This window comes from Mycetomoellerius zeteki, unplaced genomic scaffold, assembly GCF_001594055.1.
Source record: "Mycetomoellerius zeteki isolate Tzet28-1 unplaced genomic scaffold, Tzet1.0 scaffold171, whole genome shotgun sequence".
NCBI lineage: Eukaryota > Metazoa > Arthropoda > Insecta > Hymenoptera > Formicidae > Mycetomoellerius > Mycetomoellerius zeteki.
In genome coordinates this window covers 1-12,380 of record NW_017256664.1, presented here as the reverse complement: position 1 = coordinate 12,380, position 12,380 = coordinate 1, and the positions used below count along the sequence as shown (strand labels likewise).

Sequence of the window (12,380 nt, the reverse complement as noted above, 5' to 3'; positions counted from 1 at the left end):
AAACGCAAATATAAGAACTATAAGAAGAGAAAGAAAAAGAGACTAAGGTCGATATTCATAAGTAGTTCTTATTTGAGATCGTTTTAAGTACGATCTTAAAATATTATTTAAATAACAACGGATTACAAATACCGGTCTAAGAGTCAACTTTTGTTTATTCTGTGTCGACTTGAGTCCTTGAATGGAAAACACTATGCACTTTAGCATATCGCTGAAGCTTCGCTGCAACTAATTGCGATGGCAATGAATTACATTCGTAGTTACCCTCGCACGTGACCTTCAAAAACGGTCGTGTGTTCGGTACCCTACACTTAGCAGGGTGCTTTTCTCTAATGACACGGTGGCGTTTATTAGCCAATTGTATAGGTACTCATATACACCACAACGCTTGCTGCTCGTATCGCGGTCGAGTGGTATTTATCAGGCGTTCAGGTATTTATCAAACGATCAGCACTCTAAGCGTGTGCTGATCATGCTTGAATTTTCACACGACGATAGGCATCGTGATTCCAAATAGCAAAATTATATATATATAAATAATGTATTATTATAAGTTGCAGTTATATACATATACAGGGTATCGGAAAATCGATACTTCGGAAAGTGATTCAAATCCTGGTTAACGCCAAAATAGTCCAAAATGTAGTTATTTATGTTAAAACACTATGAAATAAATTACGATTGTAATTATGAAAATAAATAACAATTTTTTTTAACATAAAAGTGATTATATAATTCGGAAACGATTTATTTCCCGACCTATGTTTATACAGCTTTTTTTCCTGCTTTTTGGGTCCCGAATTATAATACTTCCCGAAGTATTGACCTCGATTTTCCAGACACCCTGTATATATGTATAACTGCAAACTCAAATTATAATAACACACTTATTTCATTTCGTACTATAGTGTCATAACGCTTGTCGCGTGAAAATTCAAATGCAATTTGAATTTTTATAAATAAGTATACGTAGAGCATACTTCGCACAAATCGGATTCTGCCTGACTTTTAAAAATTTGATTGATTGTCAGACTGAAACTATTGATTATCAGACGTTTTGAATTTTCCTAGACATATAATTCATATTTATGAACATCATGAAAACCACAACGTTTCTGATAACTCTTATACCTATAGGTTTTCAAGATACCTGTAGGAAAATGATACAGGGTCGGTTATAACCTACAATGAAAACTTACCTCGTTATCAGAAAAATTATGTATTACATCTAAAAAGTTTTTTATTTTTGGAATATTACGTTTTTTATTTATAAATAAAAAATCGTCATCATCACTACTTGATGACGACGAGAGAAGATCGAGTATTACTTGCATATCGTTCTCATTTATAATTCCAGCCGCCATATCTTGCACGCAACCGACACACCGTCCCTCGGAGCTCGTGCTAGATTTTTGCACGAAAGTGCGAAAACTCGGCACTAGATTTACCAATGAAACGGCGCGCACGACCTTCGTGCGCACTGAAATCCCCAATGAAAAACGCTAATATAAGAATAAGGTGTCAGACTGATCGCTAAAACCTTTGAAATATTGTTCACAATCATGACGTTAACAACTTACAGGTTACATACTATAATTTAATTTAATCCAAAGTCAGGTTCAAGATCACCAACAGCTGTTTTTCAAAAACTTTGGAGATGTGTAACTCGGTCTAACATCAATCGAATTGTACTCGTGAGGCTTAGAGCAATAAATTTCGATGAAAGATTTTTGCATTTAATTGATCCTTAAATAGTGAGAATACGTATAAATGGTTTTTGAGATTTTCAATTCGGTTGATGTTAGACCGATGTTAGACCGTGGAACAAAAAAGTCTTATACCATTATGAAATATTCACAGTAGTTTTCGAATTAATAAAGAAAACGTGTAAGCCAAGAAAACGGTGAAGCCGCGCCCGCGCTGTAATTTACGTACAAATTCGTAGCACGACCCATCGTGCCTCACTCGACAACGACGCGCAGCGAGGGAATAGCGCTTCGCCGCCTGGTATGGCAGTCCTATGTGTTTCACTAGAGCAGTTTCGCCGCATCGCGCCTCCACTATCCAAGAATGTTATTTTAGCTAAAATTTTTACAGCGAATATCTCAAAATGGTATAAGACTTTTTGTTCCCCTTGACCCATTCTACGCTCCCAATGCGGCCCGGACCTTACTTAAGAGACACCCTGTACACACACACACACGCGCGCGCGCGCGCGTGTGTATATATATATATAATTGGGGTCGCTATATGCACCTCTAACAATACTAAATATAATAAATTGTATATACAGGGTGTCCCACCTAACTTGAGCATCTGAAATATCTCGCTTGGTTTTTATGATAGGAAAAATGTTTCAGAAAGTGGAACGCGTTATCAAGGACGTATATATTTTGGTCATGTTGTTTTTCTTCTAGGTGGAGGTGCCAAAAAGATATGAAGGTCACCTCCATTTTTTTAAATGGAATTGTATGATTTTTTTACATAAAACGATTCCTTTAATTATTCTAAATATGAAAGTATTAAGGTAGTGAATCAATAGTTTACGAGATATTTTACACTTTATTCTGGCATATATATTGATATAAAATATTAAATAACTCGTAAATTATTAATTTTTTAATAATCGTATTTTAACACTTTTATGAATAGAATAATAAGATGAATTAATTGGTGTAAAAAAAATACATAAAATGCTTTAAAAAAATATGTGAGCAAAATGGATAAATTTTTAAATAAGCAACTAATATGATTTCTTTCCACCAATTGATTCATCTCATTCTTTTCATAAAAGTACTAAGGAACACGATTATAAAAAAGTTAATAGTTTACGAATTATTTAACATTTTATGTCAATATATGCCAAAATAAAGTATAAAATATAATATCTCGTAAACTATTGGTTTTTTTATATTACTACCTTAATACTTTTATATGCAGAATAATTAGAGGAATCATATTATGTAAAAAAAATTATACAATTCCATTTAAAAAAGTGCAGGTGATCTTCACATCTTTTTGGCGCTTCCACTTAGAAGAAAGACAACATGACCAAAATATACGTCTCCCTTGAAACAGTTGAAACTGTTCCACTTTCATCTGAAACATTTTTTTCTATCATAAAAACCAAGGAAGATATTTCAGATACTCAAGTTAGGTGGGACACCTGTATACATAATTACAGATTACTTTATAAAATTTGAAATATACAAGGCAATAAAATATCGAGGATCGATGTGAAAGCGATTTTAAGACACAGTTTGCTTCAAGTTTTCCGAATACACTCTCTTTATCTAATCGAAACACATTGAGCTTTGCATAATATATCGATGTGCTATCAAATGCAGCTGTAACGTTTCAAATGTTACAGAATGGTTCGATTTACATTAATGGTCGAATCTATGGATTCCATAATGGCATCGTGCACTTTCTGAATCGATTCTTTTTCAAAACACAAGTGTATGATACATTTTAAATAATTATTCTAAATAATTTTAACTTCTTTCATATTAAATAAAATTTAGATCTATAATTGTAATCGTTACATGAATTATTTTTAATTTATTAAAATGTTTCACCGTTTAAGATTTTGTTCGTGCCATTTTGTGTGATATTTGCAAATTCATAAATAAATCGTAAAGCGTCATATTCTTTTTACGTAATTTACGCGATCGTGTTTCGACTCAATATATAAATTAAATAATAAATATTCACATATACATAATAATAATTCACATATACGGTCTTAATAAATCGTTTATTATTGTTAAATAATAAAGTTTGTGTCAAATGTGGCTAACATCGGGAAAGCAAATTGCAAGCGGATTTTTTACTATGATGATAAATTATACATGCTTTCGTAAATAAACGTGGATGTTGTATTATAAGAGTATATAACAAACGAATCTAACGATGAGAGAAATAGGAGCAGCAGGAGGGGTCAAGCATCAAGTGAAGCATCAAGTGAAGAGAGAACAAAACAATCATGAACTGTGAATAAATTATTACATTTTGTGTTAGCGATAATGTAACTAACAAAGGAACCTCTCGAGGTGTCAAATTCTGATTTTAATGAAACTTTGTGAACATGTAGCTTACATAAAGAGATGAATTTAGAAAATATCAGTTGCTGCTAAAAAACGGTTTGAAGGGGTGAAATCACCCCTTACATGTACAGCGGTTTTCAGCTTTTTCCGTTATATCTCTCTTATATCTCTCTTATTTAGAATAATTATTTACCAATTTTTTTTCAAAATTTTCGAAAAAAAATTGGTAAATAATTATTCTAAAAACGCGATTGAATACAACTAATTTTGTTGTAAAACTTTTGTATAAAACATTTTTTTATATCTCAAATAGTTTTCGAGATATAACGGAAAAAGCTGAAAACCGCTGTACACGTAAGGGATGATTTCACCCCTTCAAACCGTTTTTTTAGCAGCAACTGATATTTTTTAAATTCATCTCTTTATGTAAGCTACAAGTTCACAAAGTTTCATTAAAATCAGAATTTGACACCTCGAGAGGTTCCCTTGTAAATTAAATTAAAAGTTAAGAGTCTAAAATGTATCTAAATTAAGTTAAAATTATTTAACTTTTTAACTTAACTTCTTATTTTTTAAATAGACACTACCCAACTCTGGTTTTCTTTAAAATCGACTGTTGTATTAAAGTTGTGAAACAACTTCAATATATCTAAAATTGTTGGCTACTATAGATATCAGTAATTCTAGTTTCACAGAAACCGCTTTAAAAAATAAATATAATCATTGTTTCATCCTACTTTTCTCTTTTCTCAAACTGAAATACACATATAACTAACTTGAATTCGCCTTTTGTTCTTTATTTTACATGTTTTACTATTGATTGGAAAAACTCAATGTGTTCGTCAACTTATTTACCTATCTGCTTACTCTCTTTCTGTATAAACCTATCGGATTCACATAACTAGCTATACAATTTTCTTTTGGAAAAACTGTATCCATGATACACTCACCAGGTATATAAGTATAAACTTATATATATAAACTTTAATAGTATCTATATACAATATATAAAAAAATTATAATATTCTTTGAAATATTTTATTGATCCATAAAAGATACGCCAGCAATCATTATATAAATTCATGTAATATTACACACGCGAAAAAATAATATTGTGTGAAATTGCACAAGATCTACATTTCGCGAAAGATCCGCGGGAGATGTTTATAAATTTATTGACGCATAAATATTTTTCTAGTCAAGTTATAATCTTTGTAAATTTTAGTTATGCCTAGTGCATATTGTTCTTGACAAGTTAATATATGAAGTTTACTTTACTTTTACCAACATTAACAAAGACGAATTTCTCAAGACTACGCACGATATATTTAGACCAGCAAAGTTGAGCAAAGATGAATGGTCACGAACGAACTATTTAGGACAAACATGAACGAGCATAGAGTCAGCTCTTTTTTTTTAAATGTATATATTGAACAGAATTAAAACGCATTTACCAATAAATGTATATTTAGACTTGTTCGTACTCGCGATGCTGTCCATTGAAACAGATTCGATCGCGCTCTTTATTTGATCTACATACAGCTTAAAATAGAATGGAATACATAGAGAGACGTAGCTGTAAACACGAGTTATAATTTTATTATCAATGTACGTCATACAGCACATGGTTAGTGACACGCTTATACGCATCGTACGCACAAACACTCGCACACACGTATCAACAGAAAAACTAATTACACGCGTCACGTGCGTACATATTCGTATATACCTGTATATGCATATGCACTTATATGTACATATATATTTTATACGAAAAATCATACATATGCAACATATAATATAATATAATAACAGCATGTATATTTTCACATATTTTTCTCGGTATACAAGCATAATATTTTATATGTAAGTCTATATTCGCAAAGCGCGAAAAGGAGAGAATTTCTCGTTTTGTTCATTTTTTCAAAATATATAATTCTCGTAGCGCTCGCTTTCTCTCTCTCTCTCTCTCTCCCTCTCTCTCTCTCTCTCTCTCTCTCTCACGCACACATTGTTCTCGTGTATATTTTTCTATGATTTCTTTCTGCAAAAATTTACACAATAATGATACGTTCGTGCGTTCGAACGCAACGAATAATAATAATAGTAATGAATTTGATGATCGACAAAGATAAACTCTTAAGAAATAATGGATATCATTGAAATGAGAAATTAGCCGTCGTTCTCACGGCCTTTCGATGATTACTTTCACAACCATCTGCACACATTCACTAGAATCTTTTTAGTATTTTCAATATCACAATGGTTTAATATATTGACTATTTCTTAAATAATTTTCTTTAACTTCTAGAAGCGTGTTGTAAACGTATTATCGATTTTTCACCCTGAATGTGACTTTTTCCTTGTTATTTCGCAATGCTCATGGTTGAATATGCATGTATACTCCGCGATCACTTTTCTAACTTCAATCTCGCAACGTTTTTAATCATGTCTAAGTCCGTGGAGGCTTTCTGTTCACTTTACATGTTTACGTATATATATTCAAGTATACTCGAATCGCGTTTCTATTGTTACAAATATGTATCGTGCTTTCAATTTCCATTTTTGGCCTCGTTCACGCGCGTAAGTGGGCCTCATCCGCCCACGCCTGGATATAACCATGTACCTTATTGCCTTTATCCATTTCTCCATGCGATAAAAACGACGTAGCTTTATTATAGATCATGTGACACGTGTGAGTATCGAAGGAACACTAAATCCTGAGTATCTAAAATTTCAAACGAGACACGCACGAGTACGGCGCTATCTCGACCTCTCGTAACTTCATCCGATATACTGATTAAACGCTTTTACTTGACAATCGTTTCCATTGCAAAAATAACGACCGAAATATCCTCACAGTTATATGAAAATGAGTTTTTTGTGCACGGTCCAGATATCATAAAATGTTTCGCACGACAGAGCTATAAAAGTTTGAGGGTTACAAGTTTTTCTTTTTTACTTTATGTTTAAAATGATATTAGTAGAAGATGCATATATTTGAAATAACATGCTCTGCTTTTAATCTCACGTATATATTACATATACTTAACATAAATAAATATATATATATATATATAAATCAATTATAAGACGGTTTGATTTTTAAATAACGCATTGTTATATTTCACTGACATTATGAATTTAACAAAAAAATATTTAAAAAAAATTTGAATCTTTGAAGAAAAGGCTTATTAAAGTGCTATCACATTACAAATTTTGTGTGAATTTTTTATAGGATAAAAATTTCGATGAAATTAAAATACATCATTTAAAATTGAGCCATTCTCTATACATTCTTTCATATTTTTACGTTCAGATCCAAATAGTTTTAGATAGAGCGTTTATCACATACAGTAGATAAAAAAAAGCGATATATCGTATTTATAATTAAATGTAAATACTGCAGTGTTCCAAGTAATTAAAGGATCGCTTTTTCGTATAGTTTTTTAAACATTATAAAAAAAACTAAGAAGTATGTATTTATTTACTATCTAAATCTAAAAATATGTTGTCACATTCCTGTCAGAGATAATTGTCAAAATAATCATTTAATCAAACAGTTTCAAACAATTTTTTATGCTTTCTGAATAAAATGGAAAACAGTATTGCACGTAAAATCAATGTCAATTATATATACGTGATATTATTTTTATGGCACTTTCGCAGATTGCGATACTTAAATTGCAATGATAAAAATTTACAAAAAATACGTAATACTAAAAAAAACTATGTAACATGTCTATCAAGTTATATGTTCGAATAATAATCAAGATTTTGCATAATAGAATTTTTATGTGCCATAGTCTTGCGCATAATATGTAATCACAATAATACTAATACTGCGAATATTGCATATTCATCCATAAAGAGAGAAGAAAGCCTATAGTATTATACATAGATAAAATATAATAAATAGAAAATTCATAATTTTACATCGGAATTATAGCATATACGAAAGTTCGATTATATCGTAACACAAAGAGAAAATAGTTTATGTGCAAGGATATGCAAACATGTGTAAAAATATGAACACACGAAGTCTCTTAGTCTCTTCGCAGTTAGAAATTAGATTAGATTATATACGCACGATAAAACGCGATACAAATGTGAAAGACTATAACATCGACATTTTTCACAAGCATGAGAAATAATCTATCTTAAGACTCATTTTAACATATAACACCAATCTTTATAAACGCGCACACATATATAGAGGTGCTTTCTTAAATATATAAACTAATATAGATTTTTCTTTACATTTAAACACTAATGTAGGCCATCATATTATTCTTTATTAAAAAGATCTGATATACGCATGTTTGGTAATTTAAAGCGTAAAATGAATTATTTATTCAAAATAAATGAAATAAATAATAAATTATTCAACGATCATAAATAGACAATTATAAATACAATTCGACATCAAACGCACCTAATTCATACATTATGTCATGAGCAATATGAAAATGAGGTAATTAAAAATAATATTTAAACATTCTCTTGGTACATAAGTACAACAAGAATTTTTTAATTCATAAGTGATACCATAATTTATTTGGTATATAAAGTATTCTATCAATGATAACAATTAATAATAACAAACAATTATAAGATATACATTTTCTCTAGTAATAGATAATATAACAAAAAAATAATTAATACTATCTTTCAAACTAAATATCTCTGTCCATTTAACAAATCAAATTCATCAGTCTTAATATTGCTAAATACAAATGAATTTTTTTCTATATCACGAAAACATATGTGTAATATAAAAAGATATATATACCAAATATATATATAATAGATACAATACTTATAAACACACGCATATATATATATATATAGTATAATAGGAAATAATTTTTACCGTTTAAAATTGTATTATAATTGAACGTTTCCTCCAGGCATCTATAAGATAAGATTAATGATAAAGAATTTTTTTAAAAAAGTAACAATTGTGCTGAGATGCAATAACTAAAATTATTTGTGCTATATTTGTGCCTTCACTTTTTCATTATAATTTTGTACAAACTGAAGACAACCTTATTAACGTAATATTATGCGTTTGTACATCAGATCTTTATATCCGAAAATAAGTCAATATTATCAGAGGCAATATTGCCTTACATTAAATACTTTTATTTCTTATATTTAGATTCACAATAATTTATTTGTATTAGATATATCAACAGGTAATTAATCTTTAATAAAAAAAACTTTGTTAAGATAAAAATTAAAACACCGAGTGATATTTACAATATAACATTATGAAATAATTAACAATAAATAAATCAATAGTACAACTCTCGTTAATAAAATGTTTATAAAAGATATAATGATTTTAATCGTTTCTGTAACATATTTAAAAATTTCTTTATCTATTGACCATCAAATTCTTTATTACACTTAAATTGTTATACTATAATATAAAAAACGAAATAATGTACAATACAATACTGCTTCATTTTCATTAATTACGTAAATAATCAATTGTCATAATTATATTCCTAGCATAGAAAAACGGGAGGCTTCAAGTCACGAAAAGATACACATTTAATGTGTTTGATTTAGAAAAGGTTTATCATGAAGAGAATATCTTAATTATGAAAGAAAAGGAAAAGGATATCATAATAAAATTAAGTCATTTAAAACTATAACAACTATTTCAAAGGTGAGCTCGATATCGACGAAATGATTGTAGTCATTTTATGACAAGGACTTTTCTTATATGCGAAGAAGTAAAAAATTTGTAATATTATGCATTGTGTGCAATAAAAAACGCTTAATTTCATATATATAATTCTTTTCGATAGTAGAAAATTTGATGTGTACACGCACACATGGATAGAGATATAATCTCAATTTATTATGCAGTCAATGTCTCTAATGTTCATTTTCTGCTACAAATATCGTAATAAATTAATCCTAAATTAGATTTAAAGAATCTAATTTCATTTTCATAGTATTGGCATCAGAACCTTTTTATTTTTCATTGGCACACTTCTACGATAAATACTCTTTATAAATATTATGTTTACACGGTATATAAATACAAAGAAAACGATACTTCATAGCACTTGTTAATGCTATGATATAATAAACAGCAAAAGATGGAAAATAGTTATAGATACCTATACTGGAGAACGAAAGAATCATTCTTTCTGATGGCTTTCTTAAACTCAAGGACGTACTCTCTCAGAAACAAAGTCATTGCACGATGCAGCACCGTGGTCCTTGATTCTTGTACATGTGCGCAGTTTGTCTTCAAAACTTATAAAATGATACATTTTTTTGAAGCACGTCGCCGCTTTTTTTGATTTTTCTCCAATTCGGCTGGGGGTTGATTTCTGATAATACGAACAACCTTGAACAAATATGAACAAATTGCAAATCTGTATATTAATTTACATGAATGAAAATAATCAATAATCATCTTTTATTATTATTTTTACCTCATGAAATGCCACGTCTACGTTTAACGGTGGATCTTTGGCAGAAGTTTCAATATAAGGTATACCCAAACGATAAGCTAATTCTCTTCCCTGTTCCTCTGTAACTTTTCTTAAATGCACCAAATCGACTTTGTTAGCTACCAGTAACATAGGATAAATATCTCTATCTTTCACTCGCAGAATTTGAGTATGAAAATTGACGATGTTTTGATACGATTGTTTATCGGTCACAGAATATACCAAAAGAAATCCATCACCTTTCCGCATATATTGTTCACGCATAGCACTAAATTCTTCCTGACCAGCTGTATCTAATACTGCAATATATAACAAATGTATATAAGTATTCATGAGAGAAAAGTTATTCTTAACATCCTATGTTTCTAATACATGCATCAAAATTTTAATTACTAAGTATCAATTTATTAATGATTAATCTCTTGTTATTAGGTAATAAATTTGAAGAAATATAAAAATCATTCAATATAGATACTATTGATAAAGAAAAAAAATGAATTATTTGTAAGAGAGATGTAAAAATATTTACCATCCAAGATACACCATTGTTTGTCCACTTCTGTGTGTTGTATATAACTATCCTCGATAGTTGGATCATAGTCTGCAACAAACAGTTTCTGAAAAAACTGTATTGTAAGTGCGCTTTTGCCAACACCTCCATCACCAACAACAACCAATTTAAAGGTCATAAGATTGTCATTATTTGGAGGACGTGTCATTCTGCCTCTGGATCCTCTACTCCTTCTTCGTCCGCTCCTGCGTCTGCCTATCCTGCCAACTCTTCTAACGTGTCTCTTTAGCAGTGCAAACACTTGTAGGATGGCAAATTGTCTCTTTAACCCGAAAGGTCCTGTAACGATCAGAGCTTTCAGAAAATTTACAGGAATATCTAGCGAAAAAATGCATTGGTATCACAGGAATGCGTTAGCGCATTGTCGTTCACGCGTAAAAGTCAGAAACGAGAAATTGTGCGGTAAAAATACGATAAAAATACGTCATCGGCGTAGCGAGTACGCCAAACGTCAACTTTTACCTTCATTAAAGCTGATTCTACAGTGAGTCGGTAGGCGGTAGTCCTAAGTCTTATTGGTGAATCGGTGAAGTTGGCCAACAGCCAACTTGTACGACTACGACTACCGATTTTCTTAAGATTGACCAAATTCGACTTTATTCCTTCCCATTAGTCGAATTAAACGACTCGCTGCAATAGTACAACTAACAACTAGTAGATGCGAAAAATCATAGTCACTTATTTAGGTTAAAACTAGTTAAGACTTAAGATTTCCGACTACCGATTCATTGTAGGATCAACTTAAGAGATGCGTATAGTTTTATGACAATTCGTACGCAACGATAGAGAGATAGAAGACAGAGAGATGTTCTACCCAACGTTAAATTCTTGTAACAAACTCACCTTACATGATTCGCTACTTTTACTATTCGTGCTGGCAGCTGTCAAATCGCAAGTACCGTGCGCAAATGCCGCAATGTAGGCACGCGCGCGCGCGCACGCTGTTTTGCGTGCAACGTATAGCAAAATCATGAATGTGTGTATGTACGTATGTATATATGCATATCGTGCTCACACGCTTTCGTATTCGCGCGTCACGGCTACCGCTCGAACGTCATCGACGTTCCGAAACCGGTGAAGCGACTGAAGCGCGATGCACGGTGGCAACCAAGAAGACAGACTAGAACTAAGTAAAGTCCTAGATATCAGAGAAGCGCAACCGGCTTAAGTCAGTCGCAAAGTTACTAACGAGAGTATTAAAAATGGCCGATATGCAATAAAACTGCCTTTAAACTGTCATCACCATAACCTCTTAATTTGCACTGCTATTAACGGAGTAAAACTTTA

The 12,380-nt window shown here is 31.0% G+C and overlaps 1 protein-coding gene across 1 annotated transcript; it reads right to left on the bottom strand.

The window, feature by feature from the left end:
- Window positions 1–10,053: 10,053 nt before the first annotated feature.
- On the bottom strand, window positions 10,054–12,000 carry LOC108721406 (ras-related protein M-Ras). Its single transcript, XM_018445947.1, has 4 exons — window positions 11,937–12,000; window positions 11,052–11,372; window positions 10,505–10,821; window positions 10,054–10,416 (listed from the first exon to the last, which is right to left on the bottom strand). The coding sequence occupies exons 2-4, from the start codon at window positions 11,239–11,241 to the stop codon at window positions 10,324–10,326; spliced, it is 600 nt and encodes a 199-aa protein (XP_018301449.1). The 5' UTR covers window positions 11,242–11,372; window positions 11,937–12,000; the 3' UTR covers window positions 10,054–10,323.
- Between the last annotated feature and the right edge of the window lie 380 nt (window positions 12,001–12,380).

Excerpts from the sequence above, each read along its gene's own strand:
- LOC108721406 (XM_018445947.1), bottom strand. The coding sequence starts at position 11,241 with ATGACACGTCCTCCAAATAATGACAATCTTATGACCTTTAAATTGGTT. Across the intron at positions 10,822-11,051 it reads ACAATGGTGTATCTTGGATG|TATTAGATACAGCTGGTCAG; the intron begins GTAAATATTTTT and ends TATATATTGCAG. Across the intron at positions 10,417-10,504 it reads TAGACGTGGCATTTCATGAG|GTTGTTCGTATTATCAGAAA; the intron begins GTAAAAATAATA and ends TATTTGTTCAAG.